The sequence below is a fragment of the Triplophysa rosa genome, linkage group LG1 (genome assembly GCF_024868665.1).
Source record: "Triplophysa rosa linkage group LG1, Trosa_1v2, whole genome shotgun sequence".
Lineage (NCBI taxonomy): Eukaryota > Metazoa > Chordata > Actinopteri > Cypriniformes > Nemacheilidae > Triplophysa > Triplophysa rosa.
The window spans coordinates 18,616,451-18,628,421 of record NC_079890.1 but is presented as its reverse complement, the minus strand read 5'-3'; the positions used below and the strand labels follow the sequence as shown (position 1 = coordinate 18,628,421).

Below are 11,971 nucleotides of genomic sequence, written 5' to 3'. Positions count from 1 at the left end.
CACCGAGTTCTTGTCAAGGCTGATGGTTGGTGACGTGACACTTTGTGATCTTTATCACAAATAAACAAAAAACCTTTTCATTAAAATGTCAAATGTGGTGAGCAGTACGTGTGGTCATTTCACATTCAAAACACGGTAAAGCCATCCGCGTAAAAAGTAGATTCCTGGAACTACTTATTATTACTACATGATCAAACATGTTCATGTAAATTCACTAATACGGTTTGTCCTGATGACGTTATTTGCCGTTCGCGCACATAAAATTTAGCCGTCCGTGGCGTGAAAAGGAGACAGTGCGCGTTCGTGTGCCACAAACCGTGCGAATACGATTTGGCTCTGCGCACATCTCGCACGCACTCTGCAATGCAATCCACAAACAGTTGATGCGGTACTGCTAGCAAGGGCGTTCAGACAACGAGTGAGACACACCCAGAGGAAAAATGATCTCAACTAATGCGCAAGTACAATCAAAAGGGCTTGAGAATAGCCTGCTTGCGCGGGTTGGAGTCAATGGCCAGATCGAGGGAAGAAGATTTTTTCCTGATTTCTTCAAGGGCAAAATGTCCTGGTATGAACAGATTTCGAAATAACGTTATAAAACGACAGAGTCGCCAGTGAAATGCGCTCTCGCAACAAACAACCCAGGCGGTGCACTTGTGAAAACAATCATGCGCCAAGCAGTTGCTCTACAGTTTTTTCTAAGGGGTAGCGGAGCGACACACAGACATGACATCAAATATAGGTAAAGTCTACTGCTTTTTGTTCGTTTTAAGAGTCAATAAATGGTTTTATAAATATTTGAATGTGTTGTATTTTGCGAGTCAAGATGGCGCCGGGCACAGTCAGGTGACCTTGTTTTTTCCCTCATTACCAACAATAGTCCAAGCGAGAAGCGGAAGTGAATGCTCCCCCGAAATATGATTGGCTGGTTTGAACTGTAGGAAAAAGCGTAGGCCCGTGGTTGGAGTGTGCGATGTGGCAGTCAAGTGCATGTGACGAGCTTGTTTTTAATAAAACCAGCGAGTACTGGAAACTTGTGTGTGCTGCTGTAGCACGAGAATTGAACAGCGCGGTCAGTCGTAAAAATAAACTGCGTCGATTTTTAATATCATATCGCTTTATTTGTATTATAGATGCATGTTTTGTGCTTTAAGGGTTACTCTTATTTTATTAAAAAACAGCCTTTCTTGTCCAAATAATATACACTAACTGCTCGATCCACTATAATACTTCTTGCATATCAGCATTTACATATTTCGGACTCAACGAATCAGCTTACAGTGATGATCAGTCAACCCACTTTCCACGGGTGAATGTTATTGTTACGTGTCTGCACTGATATCATTAACGTTAGGCAGAGCATGCGTTCACTGCGTAAACTAGAAGAAAAGTAATAAGGTTTTAGCGCAAATGCCCCGATGATTGCCACTGTGCATTCCCTCCTGAACCGACCCTCAAAAGGGGGAGGGGTCGTGTTTTCCTGATGGTTTAACATCTATCAGTCCAAAGTGACTACTACTTGCCAAGAAACTATCAGATAGCAGTAGTTTATTATGTTTACATTCATCGTCAACTACTTCTTTCACATGACTGTTGAATTTTTATCTAACCAACACAACGGTGTATTTTAAAAGATGTTCAAGAGGCCCTATATTTACTCCCTCAACTCATGTAAGTGTACATAAATGAGTCAAAACTGAAGCACCATCCTACCCTCGTTTAGTCTTTGGCGCTTTCGACTGTTCGGTTGATTTTTTTCGCATAGATGTCACCCTAAAACAAATTCGCCGAATCAACCTAACAGTTCATGTAACCCCACCCAGTTTCTGGTCGAGCTTTGATTGGTCGCCGTACCAGTTGTAAGTATTTTCACATTCCATTTGGCGATTCTAATTGGTCGCCGGTGACGACAATCCCACACCCAACTCCCACCCATTGAGGCATCATGTTTGTGAGACTCGCAATAGCTAGTTTGTTAAGAGGCTATAGCTGAATGTGCTGCAAAGACTTCAAGTCTAACTGCGCTCTTTGGTTTAAATCACTCATTTAGCGTTCAGTACGATGGATATGAAAAAGAGAATTCACCTGGAGTTGCGGAACCGAACGCCGTCAGACGTAAGCATCTTTATTATTCCAGAGGGGTATAATTTCTTAAGACTGTTGGTTAGAGGAGTTCTGCGTGGATGGGCAACGCTAAATGTGCACGCGTCAAGTTGATGATGTCTTGAATGAAAAGTTTGCGGCGACTTTGTTACAAGCCTAAAACCTTAAATATTGTTATCTCAGTATAGCCATATACGAGGTGTAAGTTTTACTGCTTTTACTTTAGTTTTGAGAGAGCTTTTGGTTGATGCTGTGGTCGGAAACTGAGAGCTCCATGCATTCAGTGTATAAACAAGGGAAGCGGCGTGAGAAGCCATATTTGTAACTTTGTAGCCCCCGAACGCGCCCTTTTCTCTTGCATCCTTAGTGCTGCAAAAGTAGCCTGCCGTCAGTTCATGTCGCTCACACTTTTCGCACATCCATTTTCAAATCAACATTCATACATGCCAGTCAAAGTGGTCGTTGGCCAGTTCGGTAACTTGCTGTGGGACACATTTCGTGAATTGCTGTGCAGATGATTTGACAGGTAGTTTATGATATCCTGATCAGTCATTAAATGTCGTTGTAACGTTATCTCTTTAACAAGATGGTTTTATTATAGATTTAACCTTAACTAAACACATTTGTATTTTTTTCTATTCACGGAAAGTTATATAAATGCTTAGGCGGGATCTTACCGTGCGGGTTTGTCACGTTACTAAATTTCACCTCTTGGTTTAGAGGAAAATGCGCGGAACCACGCATTTGTTGTTCAGTCGTGTTGTAGAAAGGAATCGGTGCCACAGCATATCTAGTTGCGTAAATGTAGTCAAACCTATTTAAAACTGCATTATATGTCGACGACATTGATTGCCTGAATGCAAAGACCAAATTAGCGCTCCCCTCTCTTTATAAATAACCCAACGTTTGGGTTTTTTATATCAATGTCCCCATACGTGTAGCTGCCGCGTTCTGTGATGAATTCAGTGCAACATTATCAATGTCCCTGTTATTGCCCCTTTACGCATATGTAAATACACACTATCATGTAACTCGTAATTAAAATGTCTTAACCGCGTTCTGGTCGGTTGTGTGCTCTCTGTACATATCCACTGGCGGCAGAAGGAGATTTTCAGCCGTGTGGCTTTGCTTGTTATTGACACAGACTGGGCGCTTATGTGAGCCCTACGCAACTTGAAGCTGCGCTGCTCTAGTTCCCAGATCTAGGACAAGCCGCCATTTTAACCAGCAACAAAGACGCACGGTATTTAACCGAGCAGAGATTCCTCGTTGCCGCTTAAACCCTTTGCACGACTCTGAACAGTTGACAATCGAGAGTCGAGTGGACACGAAGCCGGAATTTTCCATTTTATTTCATGGAAGTCAATACCTTTGGCTTAAAGATCGACTCCGTTGCATTGTCATGCGCCTTTCTGCCCCTCCTACTCGCGAATTCTTGTGTCCGTCCTCGTGTCTTTGCTGTTCCGAGACAATGTAATGGATTTTGTGTAACACGCAGTTTATGTTTAACGCGTCTTTTCGTTGCCCTTTAAGCATGCACACACTAGTAAATATACTCTACCCTGAGCAATGTACGTCGCTTGTTGCGGGGTCAGCCATTTTGTTAGACGGGCTAAACTGAGTGGGAGTCAAATGTGTGCTTATTGTCATTTACACGCGGCAAACATGCTCCCATATGTCTTACTGTAGACAGCATACTCCTGTTTTGTTTGGCCTCAGTGCACATATTTTAGCACTTTAATGTCTTAATTTGTAATATCTTCAGTGTATTTATCTGCTGTTCAGAATGAACATTATTTAATTAATGTTTAGCTCATTGTTGATAATTATGGGCTAATAGAAAGTAAACTATATAAACATCAGAAATTTCCTAAATGTATTACCATTTGTTAAAACCATTCTCAGTGTAATATAAGCAAAATTATACAAGCTTCTTGGCGTCTTGCAAGTTATTAGTGTGTGTCTGGTTTTAGCCACATTAGTCAAGTCAAGCTTTATTTATTAAGCACCAAAGTGCTGTACAAGCATAAGCAATACAATATAAGAAAATCAAAAAGATGAACTATTAACAAGTTTGTAAGTAAGATAAGAGTAAAATGGAATAAAAGATATCCTGTCTGCATTAAGTTGTTAACAGGTTGGCAACAGACTGTTACAAATGTTGCGAGAAGTAATGTAATGTTGCTTTGCCCTGTTAACAGGTGAAAGAACTCGTGCTCGACAACTGTCGGTCAAATGAGGGCAAAATCGAGGGCCTCACTGACGAGTTTGAGGAACTGGAATTTCTAAGCACAATCAACGTAGGCTTAACATCAGTTGCCAATTTGCCGAAGCTAAACAAACTCAAAAAGGTAAATAACATTCAGCTTAATTAGTATTTTCTATTAGTTTTATTACACTACAAAGAATCTTTTTGGATTTTTTTGTAATATTGCACATTCTCTACAGCTTGAGCTTAGCGATAACAGAATCTCAGGGGGTCTGGAGGTACTGGCAGAGAAATGTCCAAACCTCACCCATCTCAACCTCAGTGGCAACAAAATTAAAGACCTCAGCACCATCGAACCCCTGGTAAGAGCTTATGAACTTGTTGTATTTTACTTGTTACACAGTTTTAATTAAGATATTTTGGAATATATTCATATTTTTTGTCTTGGTAACTAATTTTTTGGTTTTCGTTTGGTTTTCGTAAGAGCTAAAGAAATATTGTCTTTTCCCCAACAGAAAAAACTGGAAAGCCTCAAAAGTTTAGACTTGTTCAACTGTGAGGTGACAAACCTTAATGACTACAGAGAAAACGTTTTTAATCTACTCCCTCAGTTGACATATCTCGACGGATATGACAAAGAAGATAAAGAGGCACCAGACTCTGATGCTGAAGCATACGTTGGGCTAGATGATGATGATGACGATGAAGATGGTACAACTCCGAAGAGTCTAATTGAAATTCACTCTTATTAATATTAGTAATTAATTTGTCATTGACCTTTTTTTGTCTACAGAGGAAGAGGAATATGATGAGGATGCAGCTCCAGGAGATGAAGATGAAGAGGAGGGAGAGGATGATGATGAGGAGGAAGAGGGAGAAGAGGAAGAAGAGGAGGACATCAGCGGAGAGGTGAATGCTGGGAAATATCAATGGGCCTGCATATATAAACCCATACGTTGTTTAATTTAATTTTTTTCTCAATTTTAGGAAGAGGAGGAAGAGGAGTTAAATGATGGAGAGGTAGAAGACTGTGGTAAGTGAATAGTTTTTGATGGTATTCTGCAAATTGTAAAAGCTACTATCGCTAATTTGCACCTTAGAGGCTGTTTCCAGGTGGCTGTTCAGTGCTGTAAGCTGGATGGTTGGAAGTAAAACAAAAGAAGCATTTTAAAAGATGGTCCTCCATTGTTGTCCTTACAGAGGAGGAGCGGGGTCAGAAGAGGAAAAGAGAGCAGGACGAGGAAGGGGAGGAAGATGATGACTGAACCCGCAATCCCCCTTGTGATCTGGCCGTTTAACCCCTGTATATCTGTCCTATTGTCACTCGGCGGTGGTTTGGGGAGGTATTCAATGGTAGGGGTGGGCTTAGTATAAATGAGGATACAGTTTAAATATTTGTTTTTAGCTTCTTTATTTTGTTGTTGCTGTTGTTGTTGTTTTCTGTTGGTTTGGTTTGTACTTTCAGTTTGATTCCCTTCATTATCTCCAAAAGCTCTTCATGGCTGACAACACCGTGTGGAAATTTATTATTGTTGGAAAAAGACCAGTATGCTCTTTGTAATTTTTCCCTCTTTACTGTTGATGCCTAAATGCTGGTGATGACTTATGTATTAAAAAACCAAAAACCTTTTAGAAGTGCATGGCTGACTCTATTTTAAAGTTGACTACTGGATTTCAAGGAAGAACATTTTCTAACCCACTTTTTTATTGCATCTTTTATTTGTGTAATGCGTTTCTTTTGGCGTTTTCATCATTATCGTCATCACCACCACCACCATGTGACATGCTGTTTAGGCATGAAGAATACATCATGATGTCTACTTGGACATGCACAGTTCAACCTCTCAATGTGATTTTATTTTATTCTTTTTTTTAATGTTCAGAGCCGAATGTCTGCCCTTGTCAAATGAGTCCCAAATCCCTTTCTCCCTTGTGTGGATAGTTCAGAGGTTTCGTGTTCTTTGTAAATAATGACCAAATATATTTTTTTCTGATTCCCTTTGATAATGGCAGACATTTTCACAAATAATCTCAGTTGTAACCATTAACTGTAATAAAATGAATGAAAACAAGCACCTGTATGGTAATTTGAAATATCTGTTCTAACAGCCGACATATTTTTGGCCACAGAACATCCACATATTGTAATGGCACTGTAATTAGACATTATTGGTTGATAGGCTGTGTTCTTCAAGTCTTGTTAAAAGATGGCAAGTGTTTAATGTTGCCGCTGATATTTTGGGCTAATTTAAGATTATAAGGTTAAATTGCATTGTGACGCTCAGGGAAAAAAGCTTGTATATTGTTTTGATGATACATAACTGGATATTATGTATATATTCAGAATTGACTTGCTGATGGTTTAGAAAACAAGTATACGTAATATTAATTGAGCTGTATCCAGTTGTCAGATCGTTCTGGTTGAAATTTTTATTAAAAAGAAGTCTTTCAGATTTCACATGTACAGAAGTCAGCATTTTTGTCCAAATCAAGATTTACTGTATAAGCATGTGTTAACTTAAACATTCAAGCATTGAAGTTGTATCTCAACTTGTATGAGGTGCCTTGCTTGGGTGAGATGGACAGCTTCCATGAGTCAAGACAATAGGTTTCAACTCCGCAGCTGTAATGTTCCTCTTTAGAAAGGCCTTTTTATTCTGCTTGGTAAGTTGTAGTCAGACTGTTAATCGCAGAAATAGTGATTACCTATTAATGTACTTCAATTTATTCGAAGACAGGTTAGCCTAATGTCTTGCCTTATAAATCTTAACAAAACTGTAGACAGTGTTTAACCAAATAAAGGGTCCAGACATTTTCATAGATATTCAGGCATTCACACTGTTAACATCCAAATTTGCACCCACAATTTTATAGACTCAATTATACAGCATGAGAGAATTTGGATTGTACAGCTCAGTGTGTCAGTACAATGTTTTAGGCCCACATAAATACTATTCATTTAAGCAGTGAGTAAAAGGCCAAGGTACTAAGTGTCCCCACTGCACCACTGTTAAAATGCTCGAATGTTTCAATGTAACAATATTAGTATGCTGTGTAGTCAGCTGCATGACAATGCGTAGGCCTTGCGCCGCTATGTGCAAGACTGTGCTTTTACTGCCCCCTACTGTCAGACTCCTCAAAGTGCACCCTTTCTTTCGCAAGGCAAGACTAGGCAAAAATGAAGCTGGAGCTCACAGGAGCTTGCGTTATTGTTTTATGAGGCAAACTATTTACAAAGCTTGAGGCTCATAGTGTTTCATTAAACAGTAAATGCAAGAAAACACGCATTGGCTGTATACAAAGCTAACTTTGACATAGCCACCTGTATTCCATGCTGGTCAATGTGGGTCTGAGGCCTAATTTATACTCAATGGATCATTAATGAATTGAGCAATCAGCACATTTTAGTAAAGATTAGGTAAGAAAATGTTAATAACACTCGAAACATGATCACAGCTGCTGGAGTAAATGGTAAGATTAGCTGGTCAAGATGTTGGCATTATCTATTTCAAGACTATAATTTATAAGGTAAGCTTGAGAGGAGGAGTGACTAACTGCACATGGATTTTTTGGCATAACATTTGAAAGGGCTTACATCAAAATTTGAAAGCTGAATACAATGCAAAATCCTTTAGATCTAATTTCAGAAGCAATCTGTATAATGATTTAATTATTTGAATATTACACGTGGAAGGATAATTCTAAGCATCAATCTCTTCGACATAAGAACATGTTTTAAAAATAAAAGCGCTGAAAAGAGGTAAGAAACACAAAAATGGAATCAATAAATAGGCTTGTTTTATATGAAACGTTAAGAAAAAGCAATTCTTCATTATGCTTTTTGAATCACAGTCAGTCTTTAAAACAGTACCAGCATAAATTCATCTTATTGCTGGACCACAAATCACGAATTTTCCAGCACAACTCTCTCTCTCTCTCTCTCTCTCTCTCTCTCTCTTTTTCTATCGCTCTCTCAATTCTGTCTGTCTCACTTTAAGTTGCTTTCATTTCAAACTTGTCCAGATCCTTCTGAAAACAGTCTCTGATGTTTTTATTTAGACATTACTTGCTGTTCACTTCTCTCACTTGGTTCTCTTAATTTAGTCACAAACCCATTTAAAACACTCTATAGACTGACTTCATCATATTTTTCTGTGTACTGCATGAAAGTAAACTACGTGGAACAACACATACGTCCCCACAGTGCCAAGATCACGTTAGTAAAAACCCAATTTTCATGGATAATGATCACTTGGATAAATATGATCTATTGTGTATTATTATTTAACTGTGAGTTTTGATTATTCTACATGAAATCACTACTTATCAAGCCTATTCAATAGTCCTATGAGATGAATAAAGCCTGTATATTTGACCTTATTAAAATACTGTTTTAATGACTATGGCTCTATACTGAGTTTATATTACTATTGATAACAATGGCGTATCAGGTAAGGTAAAAGCGAAATAAATAATACTAACAATGAAATATAGCAAAGTCTAAAATGATGAGATGATAATGTCAATAGCTTGTACAAAGTTATTTTAAAAGCAACCCCATTCAAGACTATAACTCTTGCGGTAAACTTTCATATGCAAAAAAGAGAGAGAGAAAGCATGGTTAAAAAGCAAAAAGAGTCCTTTCTGTTCATAACCCTCTACAACTTGAAACTCTTCACTTCACAACATCTGGAGAATCAATCCACTGCAGGTACATGGAGGTAGGTCATTGGATGGAAGAGTTTTCACAGGGTTAGTGAACCATCACGCCGTTAATGTTCGTTTAGCACACACTAGCTGTGGGGTGAACACTGGGGGTTAAACACTGCTAATCAAAGTGCCTTGATCTTCTGAGATTCCGAGATATTTGTGTGTTTGGAAAAAGGAAGCCCACATGGACGTTCAGCAGTACTGGGGACCTCCAGTTACCGTAGGATTGGAGATCAAGAGAAACAGTACAGATTCCATGTCAAATGCTGCTACCATTGCTGTTGTTATTGTTGTTGATGTTTGGGCTGTATCTTATGTTATTGAGCTCCAGCTCAAGCTGTCGGATCTTAATGTCCTTTTGAGTGAGTTCATCCTTTAGTCGCCGTAACTCGTCCTTCTGTCTGAAGAACATTCGCAGGAGCTGTGGAGCACAAAGCACAGGGTTTTTACACACATGCATTTTAATGGTATACATAGTTTATCAATTTATAAATTACTTGTATAAGCAAGCTTAGTTTTGCACAAGATTCTTTTGTTTCATCCCTTTCTACAGTCACCTTTAGCTTCCTTCCTTATTAAATATTAAGGCTGTTTTTTAAGCTCTAAACAAACATTTTCGATAAGTAAAAGGTCAATATATGAGAAAGGGTATAAAAATAAATTTGAATTGAATATAAACATACTTCTCAGCAAGAAGTGGTACCCACATGCACAATTGCATCGCCCTTTCATTAGATCAACCCCAATAAATCTTCATTGTGTCTTGGTAATAAAATAGTCACCTCATTTTCAGTACGGGGAGGGACGTTTTCCAGCAGGTCAATTCCATTGACCACACTCTTTTTCTCCTTAACAGGGGCCTTAAAAACCAGATTATTGGGTCGTGTGTATCCCTCCTTCAAGGACATGAGCACAGGACCTAGAAGCGCAGACACATTTCAATTTCATCTCAGCCTTTAGGTTTTATTTCTCCTTCAAAGTGGTTGTTTTATTGTAAGAAAATAAATGTGAGCCGTTACCTCGGTTGATTCCACTGAGCCACTCATCAGCTGACAAAGCAGGTTCTGTCCCAGCAGTCATGGGGTATATGTCCTCCTGATATGTTTCTGACTGAATAGAAAGAGGTCCTCATTACTGTTTTTACACTATTTGTATGTTTACATTGAAATTATTCAGTAGCTTAGGTTTATGAGTACATGAGCATGCAAATTTAATCAAACACAGGTAAAACAAACATATGGAGGGTCATAGAAAGATCAGCACTTAGCAGGTGGGCTTGCATAATTGCAAGGCGTCTGATACATATACACTCCAAAAAAATGTTGGATGGGTTATTTATTCGAAGTACAACATGCTGGGTTATTTCAACCCATCATTGTTGGGTCAAATGTGGACAAACCCAATGGCTGGGTTTGTCAAAATAGGGTTATATTTTACAGAAAATCTTGAGTAGAAACAACCCAGCATAGGTTAATTATAACCCTATGGTTGGGTTTGTCCATTTTTGACCCAAAGCTGGGCTGAAATGTTGTACTTTGAATAAATACTGAGGTATGGGTTTAATTCTTGACTGGACAACGTCCAATGTGTCATTTTGTCATTATTGTCTATAATTAGTGGATAGAGATCACGACTGCTTGAGAAGATGCAATCACTCTGTGCCTCAAAGTCCTTAAGATAATGGGCCGGCAAATGTGTATGTAGCACAATGCTGTATCACACGGAGGATATTACATGGCTCACAACTCTCTTCTTAGTGAGATGACATTTACACCTGCAATTCAGAGGTGATGGATTCCTTTATCGGGTTTGTTGCTTGATTATGGTGTTTGGCAGGATACACAACTGTCACCTGGAACCTTACACAAGGATTACATCATGCACTTGTTTCACCCTTCAGCGGAACGGTTTCAAACTCTCAGTCATTTAATAAAACTAAAAAACAGATGCAAAACGTGTTAATAAGTTATAAGGGAACACAGTGAACTAATATGGGTTGAGAGTTTTGCTCACCCTTCTTGGAACGTTCATAGAGATCGGCTCAATGAGGCCCTTCAGAGTCACCAACTTATAAAATCTGAAGACCTCACATGCTCCTACATCCAGTCCGTGTTTCGGCATCACTCCTATCAAAACACAAGTATGACAAAACAACAGATGACGTTGAAGACTATTTGCCTGGTCCCGTAGCTTAATAGATAGAACATTGCATTAGCATTGCAAAGGTTGTGGGTTTGATTCCCAGGAAACACACATACTTATAAAAAAACATGTATTCACTGTAAGTAAATGTATTTTAAAAAAGTCAGCTTCCAAATGCATAAATGTAATGTAAATGTTTTCTTGGACATTATGTTACACAATATGCACAATTTAAATGATATATACAGTAATTGTTATCGATGGGGTAAATTCAGTCTTACCAAGCCCTTTCTGAGGTGCAGGGGACCTAAACTCCATGAGATACTGCAGATAAGGTTTCTCCTGAGTGATCTCGTAGTACCGGATGTTCCCATCACCCTACAATCACACTGTCTTAGTCAGTGAATTTGATTTTTTCTCCCTAAAGTCATTATCTGTTATTATTATATTCATACATTTGATTATGTTTGAGAATCCTTATCTGTAAAGGTTAATGTGTACCTTGCCTGCTAGATAGAGCATATGCGTGTCTGGGTCATAGAAGGGAAAAAGCAGTCCTGAAAGTCCATCAATCTCTTCCTCAATGATCGGCATTGACAAATCCTCCTGTCAATGAGAGGTACACATACAGTAACTTTAAAACACAAAGAGCCCTTTTCCAGAAGATAAGTGTTCATAGATGATGCACTGACTGTACACAGCAGGACTACACATTTGTACATATGTAGTTTTACCCCTTTAACAAAACTGTTTTGGATATGATACAAGATATTCTCTGAGCCCCAGCAATCATCTGTTGGTAAGGAC

At 38.8% G+C, this 11,971-nt stretch overlaps 2 protein-coding genes across 3 annotated transcripts in view; one reads left to right on the top strand and one right to left on the bottom strand.

Annotated features, from left to right (window-relative positions):
* Nucleotides 1–1,951: 1,951 nt before the first annotated feature.
* On the top strand, nt 1,952–5,941 carry anp32a (acidic (leucine-rich) nuclear phosphoprotein 32 family, member A). Its single transcript, XM_057339921.1, has 7 exons — nt 1,952–2,115; nt 4,305–4,454; nt 4,552–4,674; nt 4,828–5,023; nt 5,106–5,221; nt 5,300–5,345; nt 5,513–5,941. Exons 1-7 carry the CDS (start codon nt 2,062–2,064, stop codon nt 5,575–5,577), a joined length of 750 nt encoding a protein of 249 aa, XP_057195904.1. The 5' UTR covers nt 1,952–2,061; the 3' UTR covers nt 5,578–5,941.
* A 775-nt stretch (nt 5,942–6,716) lies between these two features.
* The window catches only part of coro2ba (coronin, actin binding protein, 2Ba), a 40,399-nt gene continuing 35,144 nt past the window's right edge, over nt 6,717–11,971 (bottom strand). For both annotated transcript variants that reach the window (XM_057339868.1, XM_057339876.1), the window contains exons 7-12: nt 11,666–11,770; nt 11,446–11,542; nt 11,036–11,148; nt 10,042–10,132; nt 9,805–9,941; nt 6,717–9,443 (exon numbers count right to left, since the gene is read on the bottom strand). In XM_057339868.1, coding sequence (XP_057195851.1) covers nt 9,282–9,443; nt 9,805–9,941; nt 10,042–10,132; nt 11,036–11,148; nt 11,446–11,542; nt 11,666–11,770 — 705 coding nt within the window. In that variant the 3' untranslated portion in view covers nt 6,717–9,281. The remainder of the gene's footprint in view (nt 9,444–9,804; nt 9,942–10,041; nt 10,133–11,035; nt 11,149–11,445; nt 11,543–11,665; nt 11,771–11,971) is intronic.